Genomic DNA, 12517 nt, shown 5'->3' on the forward strand with positions numbered 1-12517 from the left:
CAGTCAAATTATTCATTTGATGAGCCTTACCTGAGGCAGAAGCCACTGTTTCATTGGGGCTGTCTGCCCCGCTGTTGCCTCCCCCCAGCAGCATTGAGGACAGTGGTGGCTGACCCCTCTTCAGTAGCACTTTATGGTCCTGCTGGCAACGGAATCGAGGGGGCACTTCACGGGGCATGTAGCGCTGAGAACTCTGGGGGCTGGGGGAGGGCTGTCCGTTGGCCACCACCAGCCGCTTAGCATTGTTCCCACCCTGAGGGAGGGAGCCAGCAGCCGGGGTGGCAGCGGATGGGGTTGAAGAGGGGACGGGGCCAGGGCTGGGGGAAGTGGAGTTGGGGGTGGCAGGAGACTGTGCAGATGGAGGCTTGGTCAATTCTGGCACTGTGTAGTGGAAAATTAAGAAGCAAGTGAGAACAGAACTGCAGAAAAGATAAACTAAGGTAAAGAAATAAGACCAGAAACATTAACAGAATTATACATATTTTCATGTGAATGCCAAAACTGTGTTTAAAGTAAATTAAATGAATGTGAAGCACAATCACAGATTATCTCTGTAGCTATCAGGAGATCAGTACACAGTGCAGGTGAAAAATACCGTAAAATAATAAAACATGCAAAGAGTTTTACAAATCAAAAATGGTAATAAAATGTTGTTATACCTTTATTTTTTTGCTCGACAACCTGAAAAATGTAAAAGAAAAGTCAAACCGATGACACACTGTATAAAATTGAAATTACTTAAAGCATAGAACAATGTTTGTTTGGTTGATGCTTCTATTCATCCATTGACTTGTGCTACGCCAGTCTTCATGGCAGATATGACAAAACAATTTACTACACTTCAACTGATAAAATGGTAATCTGAGCAATTCTGAATGGCCCTGGTATTCTTCATTTTTGCGCGTTCCGGATCCCTCACGTCTGGTCGACCGCATTGCCTTTGAGTATACTTTTTTGACCGCAAATTAATAGGAACATGTCAGAAGCATGTGTACTACAGCTGGTTTGTGACACTCTTTTAGTACAGTCAATGGCCAACGCATGCAAATACGATGTGCACAGAAGACCACGTGCACAAGTCAAGAAAATCTAGGCTGTACGGTAAAGCCGTGCGGCTGTGCTGATGACGCAAATTGCGTCATACATACTGTGCGCAGAAGGATCCACAGCGTGCACATCCGGAGTACACTTTGGCCTGAAGAGTAGAATTCACAGCACTCTACAATTGTATCCTTGTATTATAACCTTTACCTTCTGTGAGGTTTCCCGTTTCTTTTTATCTTCTTTTTTCCTTTTCTTGTCTTCCATGAACTGCTGTTCCCTTTCCTGATCCTTCTTTTCTAAAAAAGAAAAGTTTTTAAATATTTAAAACAACCTTATTCAAAACAAACACAAATCAACTGCAAAAATGTGTTGAGAATATGTCTAAACCCCAGTTCTTTTTTTGCCCAATTCCCAATGCGCTTTAAGTCCTCGTGGTGGTGTAGTGACTCAATCCGGGTGGAGGACGACGCATCTCAGTTGCCTCCACGTCTGAGACCATCAATCCGTGCATCTTATCACGTGGCTTGTTGAGCGTCACACCATTCTCCGTGGCATCCACGCACAACTCCCCACGCGCCAAGGACCCCAAATTATGATGATCCCCTAATATGCAGTGCCTATAGAAAATCATCATACCCCTTTGGAATAGTCTCACTTTTTTTGCCATAGAGCCTGAAATCAAAACCAATTAAAAAGGGGATTCACGTGACACCATGTGAGGTTCGGACGTGCGAACTGCGGGCTCTAAGCACTTTGCTGGTTTTGATACTTTTAATTATATAAACTGGTGAGATTTGACACACCCTGATCCATAACTGTTTTAGGAAGACAACATGTCAAAGAATTCAAAATCCTCAGGCTCTGGAGACATGAAAAGAGGCCTCGGACCAGGGAGTCAAATTGGCCAAAGAGGTGAAAGAGATTCGGCACGAATTGCTGAACGTATCGGCAATGTGACGAAGGTCGTGGCTGTCTTGGGGTATCTTGCTGCAATGCATAGATCGATCACTGCCATGGAGACGAAATTCACTGAGATGGTTACAAGAGTGGCAGTTATCGAAAAACTGATAGATTATCTGGAGTCATCGGAGAGGGAATTAGCTGGTACTCCGCTAGAGTGAAACGTGATTGATTCAAAGAATGCAAGAAACTTTTACATCAACAGAAGGTCACTTTTGTACTGATGTTCCCAGCCAAATTGAGAATAGATGCTAAGGATGGCTGCAAAGTGTTTACATGTCCCCAACAAGCATTGTCCTTCATAAAGTCAATGGACTGACTGACTAAGTCATTGTGAGTTGCTCACTTTGCAGCTGAGTGTGCCTGACTCACTGAACATTCACTTGACAGTCCGAGGAAACTGGATTACTTTTTGTATCTTTCGGTGTTGGTTCCGCCTAGCGGCTGGAGTTTGTTTTGTGGAATAACACTAATTCGGGACAATGTTGTGGATGAATCTGCGCATTCTTTGTGCTCATGTCTCCTATTGGTTGGAGATTGTTTTGTGGAGTATTTCTTGCAGGACATTGGAGTGATACAGTCATTTGCTGCATTTAAGTAACAGTCAAATTGGCTTTCACAAAATTTTTATCGAATCACCGTACTTCAACAATCTAACAGCAAAGTTGCAGCGGGGGCTCTCATAGGCGTACATGGACTGTTTGAGTTTAGAGGGATGGATGCCAGCTGGTGCTTTCGTGCATGGGGTTAATGCGCATGTTTTTCTTTTTTCTGTTTGTTTGGTTTTGGGGTAAGTTTGTGGTTTGATTGTTGCACTAATGTTGGAATGTGGTCTTTATCATTTTGTTTTTGACACAGAATAAATTTTTTCTAATATGTCAAATGTTAGAATGAATGTATCGTCTATCTTCACGTGGAATGTGAATAGGTTGGGGCACCTCATAAAAGAAGGTTATTTATTTTCTTAAATGTAAGAAATTTGATATAGTGTTTCTTTAAGAAACGCATCCTTCCCAGCAGGAAGCTGAACAATTTGGGAAGATATGGGATGGGCATGTTTTCTTTAGTGCTGGCTAAATTAAGAGCAGGGGAGTCATTACATTGATAAGTAAACATCTACAATTCAAATGTCTCAAAAAGAGTAAAGATAAATTAGGAAGAGACATTATTAAGCTGAAATCCAGGGACAAAGTTTTATTCTGCCTTATGATGAATACTTTTTTTTTAGATACTGAAGGGATGTTGCAAGCCCCTAGCACCCCCATAATATAATATTGGATGGAGACTTTAATCTTTTGATGGACTCAGTCCTTAATCATAGTGAAGCAGAAGTGTGCAAGCCCCCTCGAGCAACATTGGTGCTTCACAGGATTTGTAAAAATTTTGGAACCCATCTGGTAGGGACTATACATTTTTTCATTATTCCATAAGATTGACTCTAGAATAGATTTATTTTTTATAGATTTATTATTATATAGTCCCTCATTTCATCTGTTGTTGATTGTTCAATTTGAAACATTTCAGTCTAAGATCACACCCTGGTGAGTTTAGAAGTGTTGCCACATATGAAGAAAAGGAAATCATTTAGTTGGTGCTTTAATGTATCCCTTTTGCAAAGTCCTAAATTCCAACAAATGCTTAAGACTGAAATTAATGTTTATATGGAGACCAATATCCTCAGATATCCTCAGTGTCCTCTGTGGGAATGGCTTGGGGGGCACTTAAGGTGGTTCTTAGGGGTCGGATCATTCAGTATGGCTCATTCTTCAAAAGTAATATTAAAAGTGCAGAGGCAGAGCTTAAGCTAATGTTGTCTAATTGCCTCAGAGAATTGACCCGATTGAAATACAGATATAATGCTATTTTGTCACGGAAGGTGGAGTTTTGGCTATTCAGGGCAAGACAGTCATACTTTGAGTCGGGGGACAAAGCAGGGAAGCTTCTGGCTAAAAATATAAAACAAGTGACATCTGCTGGTGGTGAAATATTTACCTCAGCCATTGATATTAATAATGCTTTTAAAGAATTCTATCTTGATCTCTATACAGGGTTCGTACCGATGCTTCAAAGTTAAAGTCAAGGACTTTCAAGCTCATTTTTATTTGTTTTCAAGGGCTATGCTCGAGATGTCATTAAAACAAATTATTTTTGTTAATTTTAAATAAAAATATTTTAACCATTCAGTTAATTTAATTTTATAAAACACCACGTATTACAAGTGCAACAATGAACATCTTTAACTAAATATTCTCACAGTAACAATTCTTGGTTCATTCATGATGAAACTGATGTGCAATTTTAGTGTGCTCCTTTAAAACGCACTTCGATTTCCAACTAAAGTAAATAACTGGGTCTGTATACACTAGTCCATTTTACTCATGCTGTATTCAATGTTTTCTAAAGTCACACAACAGATTTATGTGAGGAGCTGACCCAAATTGCAAATGGGTTATTCTCAAAAATGCTTGACTTTCCAACTTACAAAATATTGAAATTTTCCATTTAATTCGGTTTTTGCCTATAAATACTGAAGGAAAGGTTTCTGTAACATGTTGACATTAATGTGTGTGTGTGTGCATTCTTATTGTTTTTTGAAAGTTTATATATTTTTTATGTTTCTAAATATTTATAACCACTGTGTGTTTATGTCAGGTGGGTGTTTGGGGGAAGGGTTTAACTGTATATCATGGTTCTGTATTTTCTGTTATGTTTATTTAGTTTATTGAAGGGAATCAATAAAAATATTTTTACTGATTCTATCTATAAGTGTGATGTTTTAAATCCATTTAAATGATCACATTTAAAGAGAGATTTATTTCTAAGCAATAAAAACTGTGGGACCCTTTCCCATAGCACCCCTTTGTAACCGCCTGGGCTGCAGTTACAAAACCCCTTAACCTAAACTACAAATTTTCCAAATGCTTAGAAGCTTCAATCACAACAGCGGAACAAATAATAAATAACAAATCAATGTAGCCTACAAGTAACTTGCTCAATGCCATGTTCAGTTTAGGCATATCCTTTGTTTTCATATGGCATACATTAAACAACAAGAGGTTGAAGGCATGGGATGCAGATAACAATCTTAATCCGATTTTGGAGATCGTGGAAACTTCAAACTGCTGTCTGTCTGTCAGTCAGTTGGCAGGGCACAGTTTTCGGATAGGCGCTCCACTCACCCGCCCATTTCCTACGGTGTAACGTGCAATACTCCATACGTGAGTGTTCTAAAAGATTCGTACAACAAGTTTGCCCAACGTTCGACGAATGTTTTAACGACAATAACTAAACTCTTAAAGAGAGTCTCGTAAAGGCTAACAGATATGTTTTGGTGATTATAGCACACTCGGATACATAAGGGTTAGCTAGTTGGCTAGCGGTGAAAACACTGACATATTACACTCCCACCCCAGATCATCAGCTAAATTTCACCAGAAATCACCGGTTACATTTTAGACGGGATAACAATAATTAAATCTAGAAGGTAAGCAACTGTCAAAACAGTACGTCAAAGAGGAATATTAGCAATTTGTGCTAAGAGTCGGGATACCTGGCCCACCTAGACGGTTAATCCAACTATTGTCAGATCTTCTCCGTTAAATGCAAATATTATGCAGGTAAGATACTAGTAGAATTAGCGCCAGTGTTAAAGATCGACCGGCGGCGCAGCGGAAAGCTCATGTTGCAAACAAGCAGACGCTATCTAGCTGCCTGGCTAAGTTAACTAGCAATCGAGCTAAAGGCTAACAGATGTCGACGAATTACAAACTGTTTCACACATGAATACTTTTACACAGCTGAAGACGTTCAAATGCATGCTAATGCAATACGTAGGAAGTGTCGATTTGTGTTATTTGCTCTTTAAAACAAAGCACTTACCTCAGGAATTACATGCACTGCAGCTAGACCTCTAGCTACAGCTAAAGTGCATAAGTGCGAAATTCTGTGTTTTGAGGCGATGTGAGATACAATACTCCATCAAGGTCTAAGAGCTAGTCATGGAAACACTCCTTCTATAATGCTAGTTTCAAATATGAAATACGATCATGTAAACGAAAGAGGTGGAATCTGTGTTTAAAGAGCTGTGAAGACAGTTGGTTGACGGTCGGCCATTTTACTGCTCGGTGCGAATGTGTGTGTCTGGACAGATCTGACGGAAGGGGGGCAGTCGAGGGAGATATTTGACCTTCAATATTAAAAGTCCAATAACTCAATAATTGGCTGTTTGATCATAAAAAAACAAACAAATTGTGTGATGTATCTCTTTGTAATACATTTATTCGCATGGAAACATCAGTTTGAGGGCTACCTTAGTCTATCACATCAAATTTCACATATTATTTAAGTATAAAAAATTTCTTAGTATCAAATTCAGTATGAAATATTATTTGAAAAGTGCACGTTAAATGTCAGATCAATAATGAACTGTACAAACAAGACACATATGTTTACATCTATATTCCACAACAGTAACCTTTTAATTATTATTATTATTAGCCTACTCTTTAAATATCTGTAACTCAACTTTACATCAATTGGCCTGTGAAACATTTTAAGAGTTGTGGTTTGGTCTGGGCCTGGGTACCTCAGCAAGGAAAGACACTGACTACCACACCTGGAGTCGCAAGTTCCAGGGCGTGCTGAGTGACTCCAGCCAGGCCTCCTAAGCAACCAATTGGCCCAGTTGCTAGGGTGGGTAGAGTCACGTTGGGTTAACCTCCTTGTGGTCGCCATAATGTGGTTCGCTCTCGGAGGGGCGTGTGATGAGTTGTGCATGGATGCTGCGGAGAATAGTGTGAAGCCTCTACACGTGCTAGGTCTCCCCGGTAACGTGCTCAACAAGCCATGTGATAAGATGCTCGGACTGACGGTCTCAGATGCGCAAGCAAAGAGATTCAGAAAATCAAAATAATATTTGTGGTTTAGTCAAAATGGTTTGGGCATCATTAGTAGCTAATGTTTGCATAAAGATGGATATACCACATTATTTTCTGACATGATTTAGAACAAGAATGTCTAACCACAATTTTGTTGTTGACTCAGACAAAATATGGGCCCACAAAGGAAAGGCGAGAAGAAAAGAAAGCTTGAGGAGGTTACTGAAACAAAGGAGCTTCAACATTCTGATGAAGAAACTTCAGGCAGCATAAGAGCAGAAGAAATGGCACTGAAAAGGAAGATAAAGGAAAACAAAAAATACATAGGAGCTCATGTCTCAATATCAGGTGAGCAAATATGCTTTATTTTGAAGGCTGGTTTTGTGTTGAACACATTAACATTTTCCAGATATTCTTAAGGAGGAATATGGAAAGCAGTCGAAGCAAGTGTGGCCATAGGAGGTCATGCTTTTGCCCTTTTCTTGGGCTCCCAGCGCTCCTGGTCCAGACCTGCCCTCGATCCAGCTGCTGCAGTTAAATTTCAGGAAGCCTGTGTTCTTCATGGCTTCGATCCGATGCACATCCTGCCACATGGATCTTATTTGATGAACTGTGGCTCTCCCAAAGAAGGTCTGTGCACTTACTGATCACACGGTGGCTGTGTACACCCACCAAATTCTGAATATTTAAAGATGAAGCTACACTGTTGGTATATTTTAAATATAATTATGTTGATCTAGTCAATATATAAGGTTTGCAGTTGTAAAATTTGACCTGTCTGTACTGCATATGTTTGTTTGTAAGAATGTCAATTAATGCATTGTTGTGATCCAGATGTGTTAAGTAAGAGCCAGGCCATGCTTGTGGATGAGCTGAGTCGCTGCAGTGCACTGGGTCTTAGCCAGTTTAACTTTCACCCTGGGGCTTCTATGGACTCCAGCCCTGAGCAGTGCATGCAGAAAATTGCCCAAGCTATTAACTATGCGCACCAGCAAACCCCTGCCATCATTACAGGTCATCTAGACAATTCTAATAGCTTTGATCATAGCTGTTTTAAAATAGCTGTGTAGACGCTTTCCAGTGCATTTACTTGAATTACACTATGGCCTGTGCTGATTTATTTATTTTCTTTCTTTCTTTCTCAATAGTGCTTGAAAATATGAGTGGTCAGGGCACCACTATAGGTGGGCAGTTTAGTGAACTGAAAAGCATAATAGACCGGGTCCGTGACAAGACACGTGTCGGAGTGTGTCTGGACACTTGCCATGCTTTTGCAGCAGGTATGGTGTGAGGTCACCTGAGCAGTGTTGGGTGTGATTACAAAGTAATTAGTTACTGTAATCTAATTAATTTAGTCAATAAAGTAATCATTACATTTTAAATTCTTGTAATTAGATAACAGTCACTGACTTTCAATTAAAGTAATTACTTTTAGGTACATTTCTTGCTGTAAATTAATATGTACTGTATAATACATTTAAAATATGAATTCATATGTACGTCTGTTTGCGTTTCTGTGACAGCTGAAGGGTGTGTGACAGTGAATGAGGAAATCTAGACATTTAGAATTTTTGTGGAAAACAAATAACTTTTCTATAAAAAGTGATTTAGAAAGTAATTTAAAAGTAAAATAATTACTAATATGATACATTTTTGAATGAAGTAACCAGTAAAGTAATCTGATTACATTTTAGAGGAGTAATTAGTAATTTGGAGTGTATTACTTATTTTGATTAACTTACCCAATACTGCTCCTGCGTATTACCAATACCAATAATTACTTTAGAAAATATATTTTTGATCCATGATTGAAAGATCAGAATTATTATCTTTAAATAACATATTGTAGTAATACTTTCTTTGAAACATTTCTGCTTATTACATATCTGTGAAATATTTAAGATGAAACTGTTGTGTGTAGGTTATGACATTTCAGAAGCTGGGGGAGTGAAGAACATGCTTGATGAATTTGATTGTGTGGTTGGATTACATCATTTGAAAGCTTTTCATCTAAATGACTCTAAAGGTATGATGCCACATTAATTTAAACCGACCAGTACTGCTGAAACTGACATATGTAATAACATTATCAATATTGCTGTTATTGGTAGTCTAATGACAAGGTGTAGCATATATGAATAGGCTGTTTTAAGTAACATTGTTACTCCTTTTGAGATGAGGTATTTTTTCTTTAAAAGGAAAATTAGGCTGCCATCTGGATCGCCATGAAGACATTGGGCATGGCCAAATAGGTATTACTGCTTTCCGAGAAATTGTAAATGAGCCTCGACTGGATAATATCCCTCTGATTCTAGAAACTCCCGGCCGGTAAGTTTCAGGGTGGAAAACCAACATTTCACTGTGAATTAAAAGGAAAGCTTCACTGCAGCACTAACGTGTATTTTATATGCATCTTCTCTACTCAGCCCAGGTTTTGAGTATGCTGAACAGATTGAGCTCCTTTACTCCCTTTGTGGAAAAAACTGAAGAATTTGACATTTCCTGGGTGCCAACTGAAGCTGATCTATAGCATGCTCGATAGGCACGGGGAAACTGCTGGATCTTCCCTGGCAGAGTTATTATTGCAGAAGCATAATTAACATTTAAACATTACCCAGCTTTTGTCATTGTGCATCCTCATTAATTGAGCCTTTAATGAGGTCTCTATTCGAGAATAAGATTACATCAATTATACATGTTTCTTTTTTTCTTTTCTCATTTCTTCTAATGCAAATCATGTAGTTACAGAAGATGTTTTGTCTGAATGACAAATTTTGAGTCTCTTTTCCAAATAAATGAGCAATGAATTAAAATGTAGTCTTCACAAAGGTGATATCTGCAGTTGTTATCAGTGTTTTGAACTAACATTTCATAAGACTATTGCTGAGCTCAGAATTGCGTACTATCCATAATACTCATACATTTTGTCCATTAGAGGGAGCCTGGACCAAGGATATAGAAACATATGCCAGGAGCATCAACTAGTCAGGCTCTGTAAGCCTATTTATTGTGCATGCTTGTCTGTTTCTTTCACAGAAAATTAATTTTGCCCGCAATTCTGGCACTTTTAATTGCTGTACATATTTTGCTTAGTCTCTCCAATACCCACTTGTCATTTGAAGAGAATTACCTTAACTCGTTTACCTTTCCCCCACCACCCACGCACAGCAGCTGCAGCTCCACACTTCACACAGCCCACTATTAGCTGGACCACACATGAATGCCACATGCAGTCTTGAAACAAACATGACTTCTCCATTTTTAGTAAGGCTGCCATCACTAAGGATGGAGCCCTTGGTTATACCTGAGATCAAGAGTTTTCAGCAATCTTCTTTTCTGACTTTGGCAAACATTTGTATTTTAGCAAGCTTAAAACACAGTATTTTGCAATCATTTTATAATATAGAGGTTTCATAAGCAGAAGTATGGGAGTATGTTTCAGCGTGTGAATTTATACAGGAAGACAAAGGTGCCTTGCATTGGAATGTCTTTCTCTGTGCCAGTTCTCTGGAAATATCACTCAGGGAGTTCTTAATAAACAACAGAGCAAACCACAGGCTTTGAAATATAATCATAAGACAATATACAAATTAATATTTATTTGTATCTAATGTTTCAGTTTGAGTGTAGGCTTATGTCCCCAATATTCTGTTCATTGTTATTATAATTCCTCCCCGCTTCTGCGCTCTCTCTCTCTCTCTCTGATTCATCCAGGGGATGAAACAGTTTGTACACATATGGCACTACAAATGTTCCAGGTCTCACTGTTTTCCTCCTGATGGATTTTACATGAAATGAAACATCTTGATATTATTAAGTTAATTAATGAGGTATAAAACTGTTAGAGAGTCTTTTACTTGTGTTAAATACTGTGCCTTGGATTTTTGACAAAAGGGAAATAGTATTATGTGGCAGTCCAATGTTGTCTAATTTAAAGAGTACTATAGGTCTACTGCAGCGCAATGGAAAAATACCAATAGGCATGCAATAAACAGTTTACCATGAAAACAGCTAAAGTCAAAGAAGAACAAACAACTTGAGGCTGTTGAACTTCTGCTATGCATGGGTTTGTCCTTCACTTAATGACAGATGTTACTGTTTGAACAGTGGTTAACCTCATGTCACACATTTGTCAGGATCTGCGAGAACAACCCTTTTTGGTTAAATTTTTTTTTAAATCCCACGGGGGTCTGTGTCAGTTTTTGGTTGCCTGTGTGAAATTAACAGCACATTTACTGGGTGTCATGAAGCACCCAGCAGGACATGAAATAACTATGCCTCAGTTTTGGTAAGCAGTAAAGTTGCATGCATAACATCAGGCTTAGCACAGTGTAACATCATAAATCGATATCACAAGTCAGCAAATCAACTGTAACGCTTCTGACTTAATTTTAGCATAATGTTTGTCAGCAAGAAAAAACAAGTGCAAGAAACAGCACATTTCATTCAACACGTGGAACCACATGAATGTGCACCCTTTATAAATTATTTTCTAAAATTAGTTACATGCATTCGTCTGCAAAAACAGCAAGGTAACCACTTAACGGTGCACTTAGTAAAATGGCTGTATATATATGACTTTAACTGCCTCTCCAGTGCTTACCCATACCGAGGAATTTTCTGGAGTGGTAGCTGGGCAAAGAGCCATGGAGCAGCAGGCCTTCACACACAGCAGCCCAGTGGCCACAGGCTCCATCCTTGCCCTCCAAGGGCCCTGTTGCTCTGGTAACCACACAACAACCAAATTATGCCTGTCTGTGAATTTGTTTTCCCTGAATTTCAGCTTAAGGATGCAGATGGATATCAGCTCGATAGATTTACAGGTAAATCTTACAAAAATATATTCAGATCACCCTAAAATAAAAATACAAAATAATTTTATAGAATTGTAATCCACTGTAAGTTACTAATTTCTTTTATAAAATTATAATAAGATTACTTTGCATATTACGTTATCTAAAAGTAATCACATTACTAATTCTTTTTAAATTACATTCTAAAACACGTTCAGAAAATTCAAAAGAATGTCTATTTTTCCTCCTTGTTTATTGTTACACAGAAGTCATACACTCAGAATTTTACACCCTAAAATGTCTCATCGGGGGCACACGCTATTCATCTGTCACAGAAACACAAACAGACGTACATATAAACATAATTCCTGTTATAAATATATACTACTGTAAATTATCTTATTTTTTATATATATATATGTGTTACCATGGTAATGTAAAATTAATTAAATTGTTTGAAAGTCAGTGACTGTAATTTGATTATTAAGAATTTAAAATATAATGTTTTGATAATGATTACACCCAACACAGATTTCTCCTCCCTGCCAAGTAGGTGGGAATATGCGAAGAAATCAAATCACCCAAAACAAAAGAAGAAGAATGTAGTAGTGAAAGTAAAAGTGAAGATTTATACAAAAAGGTCTTTCTCATGTTTCTCATCCACACCTATCATAATTATTCTGAAGCCATAGATTTAACCACTGGAGTCGTATGGATTACTTTTATGCTGCCTTTAAGTGATTTTTGGAGCTTCAAAGTTCTGGCCACCATTAACTTGCATTATATGGCTTAAAGAGCAGAGATTTTCTTCTAAAAATCTTTATTTGTGTTCAGCAGAAGAGA

The 12517-nt window shown here is 38.3% G+C and overlaps 2 protein-coding genes across 5 annotated transcripts in view; one reads left to right on the plus strand and one right to left on the minus strand.

Annotated features, from left to right (window-relative positions):
• LOC127626646 (trinucleotide repeat-containing gene 6B protein-like) overlaps positions 1–6128 on the minus strand; it is a 28757-nt gene extending 22629 nt beyond the window's left edge. For both annotated transcript variants that reach the window (XM_052102618.1, XM_052102617.1), the window contains exons 1-4: positions 5884–6128; positions 1252–1340; positions 660–681; positions 31–381 (exon numbers count right to left, since the gene is read on the minus strand). In XM_052102618.1, coding sequence (XP_051958578.1) covers positions 31–381; positions 660–681; positions 1252–1308 — 430 coding nt within the window. In that variant the 5' untranslated portion in view covers positions 1309–1340; positions 5884–6128. The remainder of the gene's footprint in view (positions 1–30; positions 382–659; positions 682–1251; positions 1341–5883) is intronic.
• si:ch211-141o9.10 (probable endonuclease 4) lies at positions 5055–9672 on the plus strand. 3 transcript variants are annotated; one of them, XM_052102621.1, is made up of 8 exons: positions 5055–5621; positions 7048–7229; positions 7302–7511; positions 7716–7895; positions 8030–8161; positions 8803–8907; positions 9080–9209; positions 9308–9672. In XM_052102621.1, the coding sequence occupies exons 1-8, from the start codon at positions 5605–5607 to the stop codon at positions 9366–9368; spliced, it is 1017 nt and encodes a 338-aa protein (XP_051958581.1). In that variant the 5' UTR covers positions 5055–5604; the 3' UTR covers positions 9369–9672. The 3 variants fall into 3 exon arrangements, with proteins under 3 accessions (XP_051958581.1, XP_051958582.1, XP_051958583.1); XM_052102622.1 differs by having other exon boundaries at positions 5055–5488; XM_052102623.1 differs by having other exon boundaries at positions 5055–5222.
• The last annotated feature ends 2845 nt before the right edge of the window (positions 9673–12517 follow it).

This window comes from Xyrauchen texanus, chromosome 33 (genome assembly GCF_025860055.1).
Source record: "Xyrauchen texanus isolate HMW12.3.18 chromosome 33, RBS_HiC_50CHRs, whole genome shotgun sequence".
NCBI lineage: Eukaryota > Metazoa > Chordata > Actinopteri > Cypriniformes > Catostomidae > Xyrauchen > Xyrauchen texanus.

What these genes read in the sequence shown, in the direction of transcription:
- si:ch211-141o9.10 (XM_052102621.1), top strand. An exon ending in CTGTGGCTCTCCCAAAGAAG is followed by an intron (nt 7,512 to 7,715) that starts GTCTGTGCACTT and finishes GTTGTGATCCAG; the next exon opens with ATGTGTTAAGTAAGAGCCAG. An exon ending in TCATCTAAATGACTCTAAAG is followed by an intron (nt 8,908 to 9,079) that starts GTATGATGCCAC and finishes TTTCTTTAAAAG; the next exon opens with GAAAATTAGGCTGCCATCTG.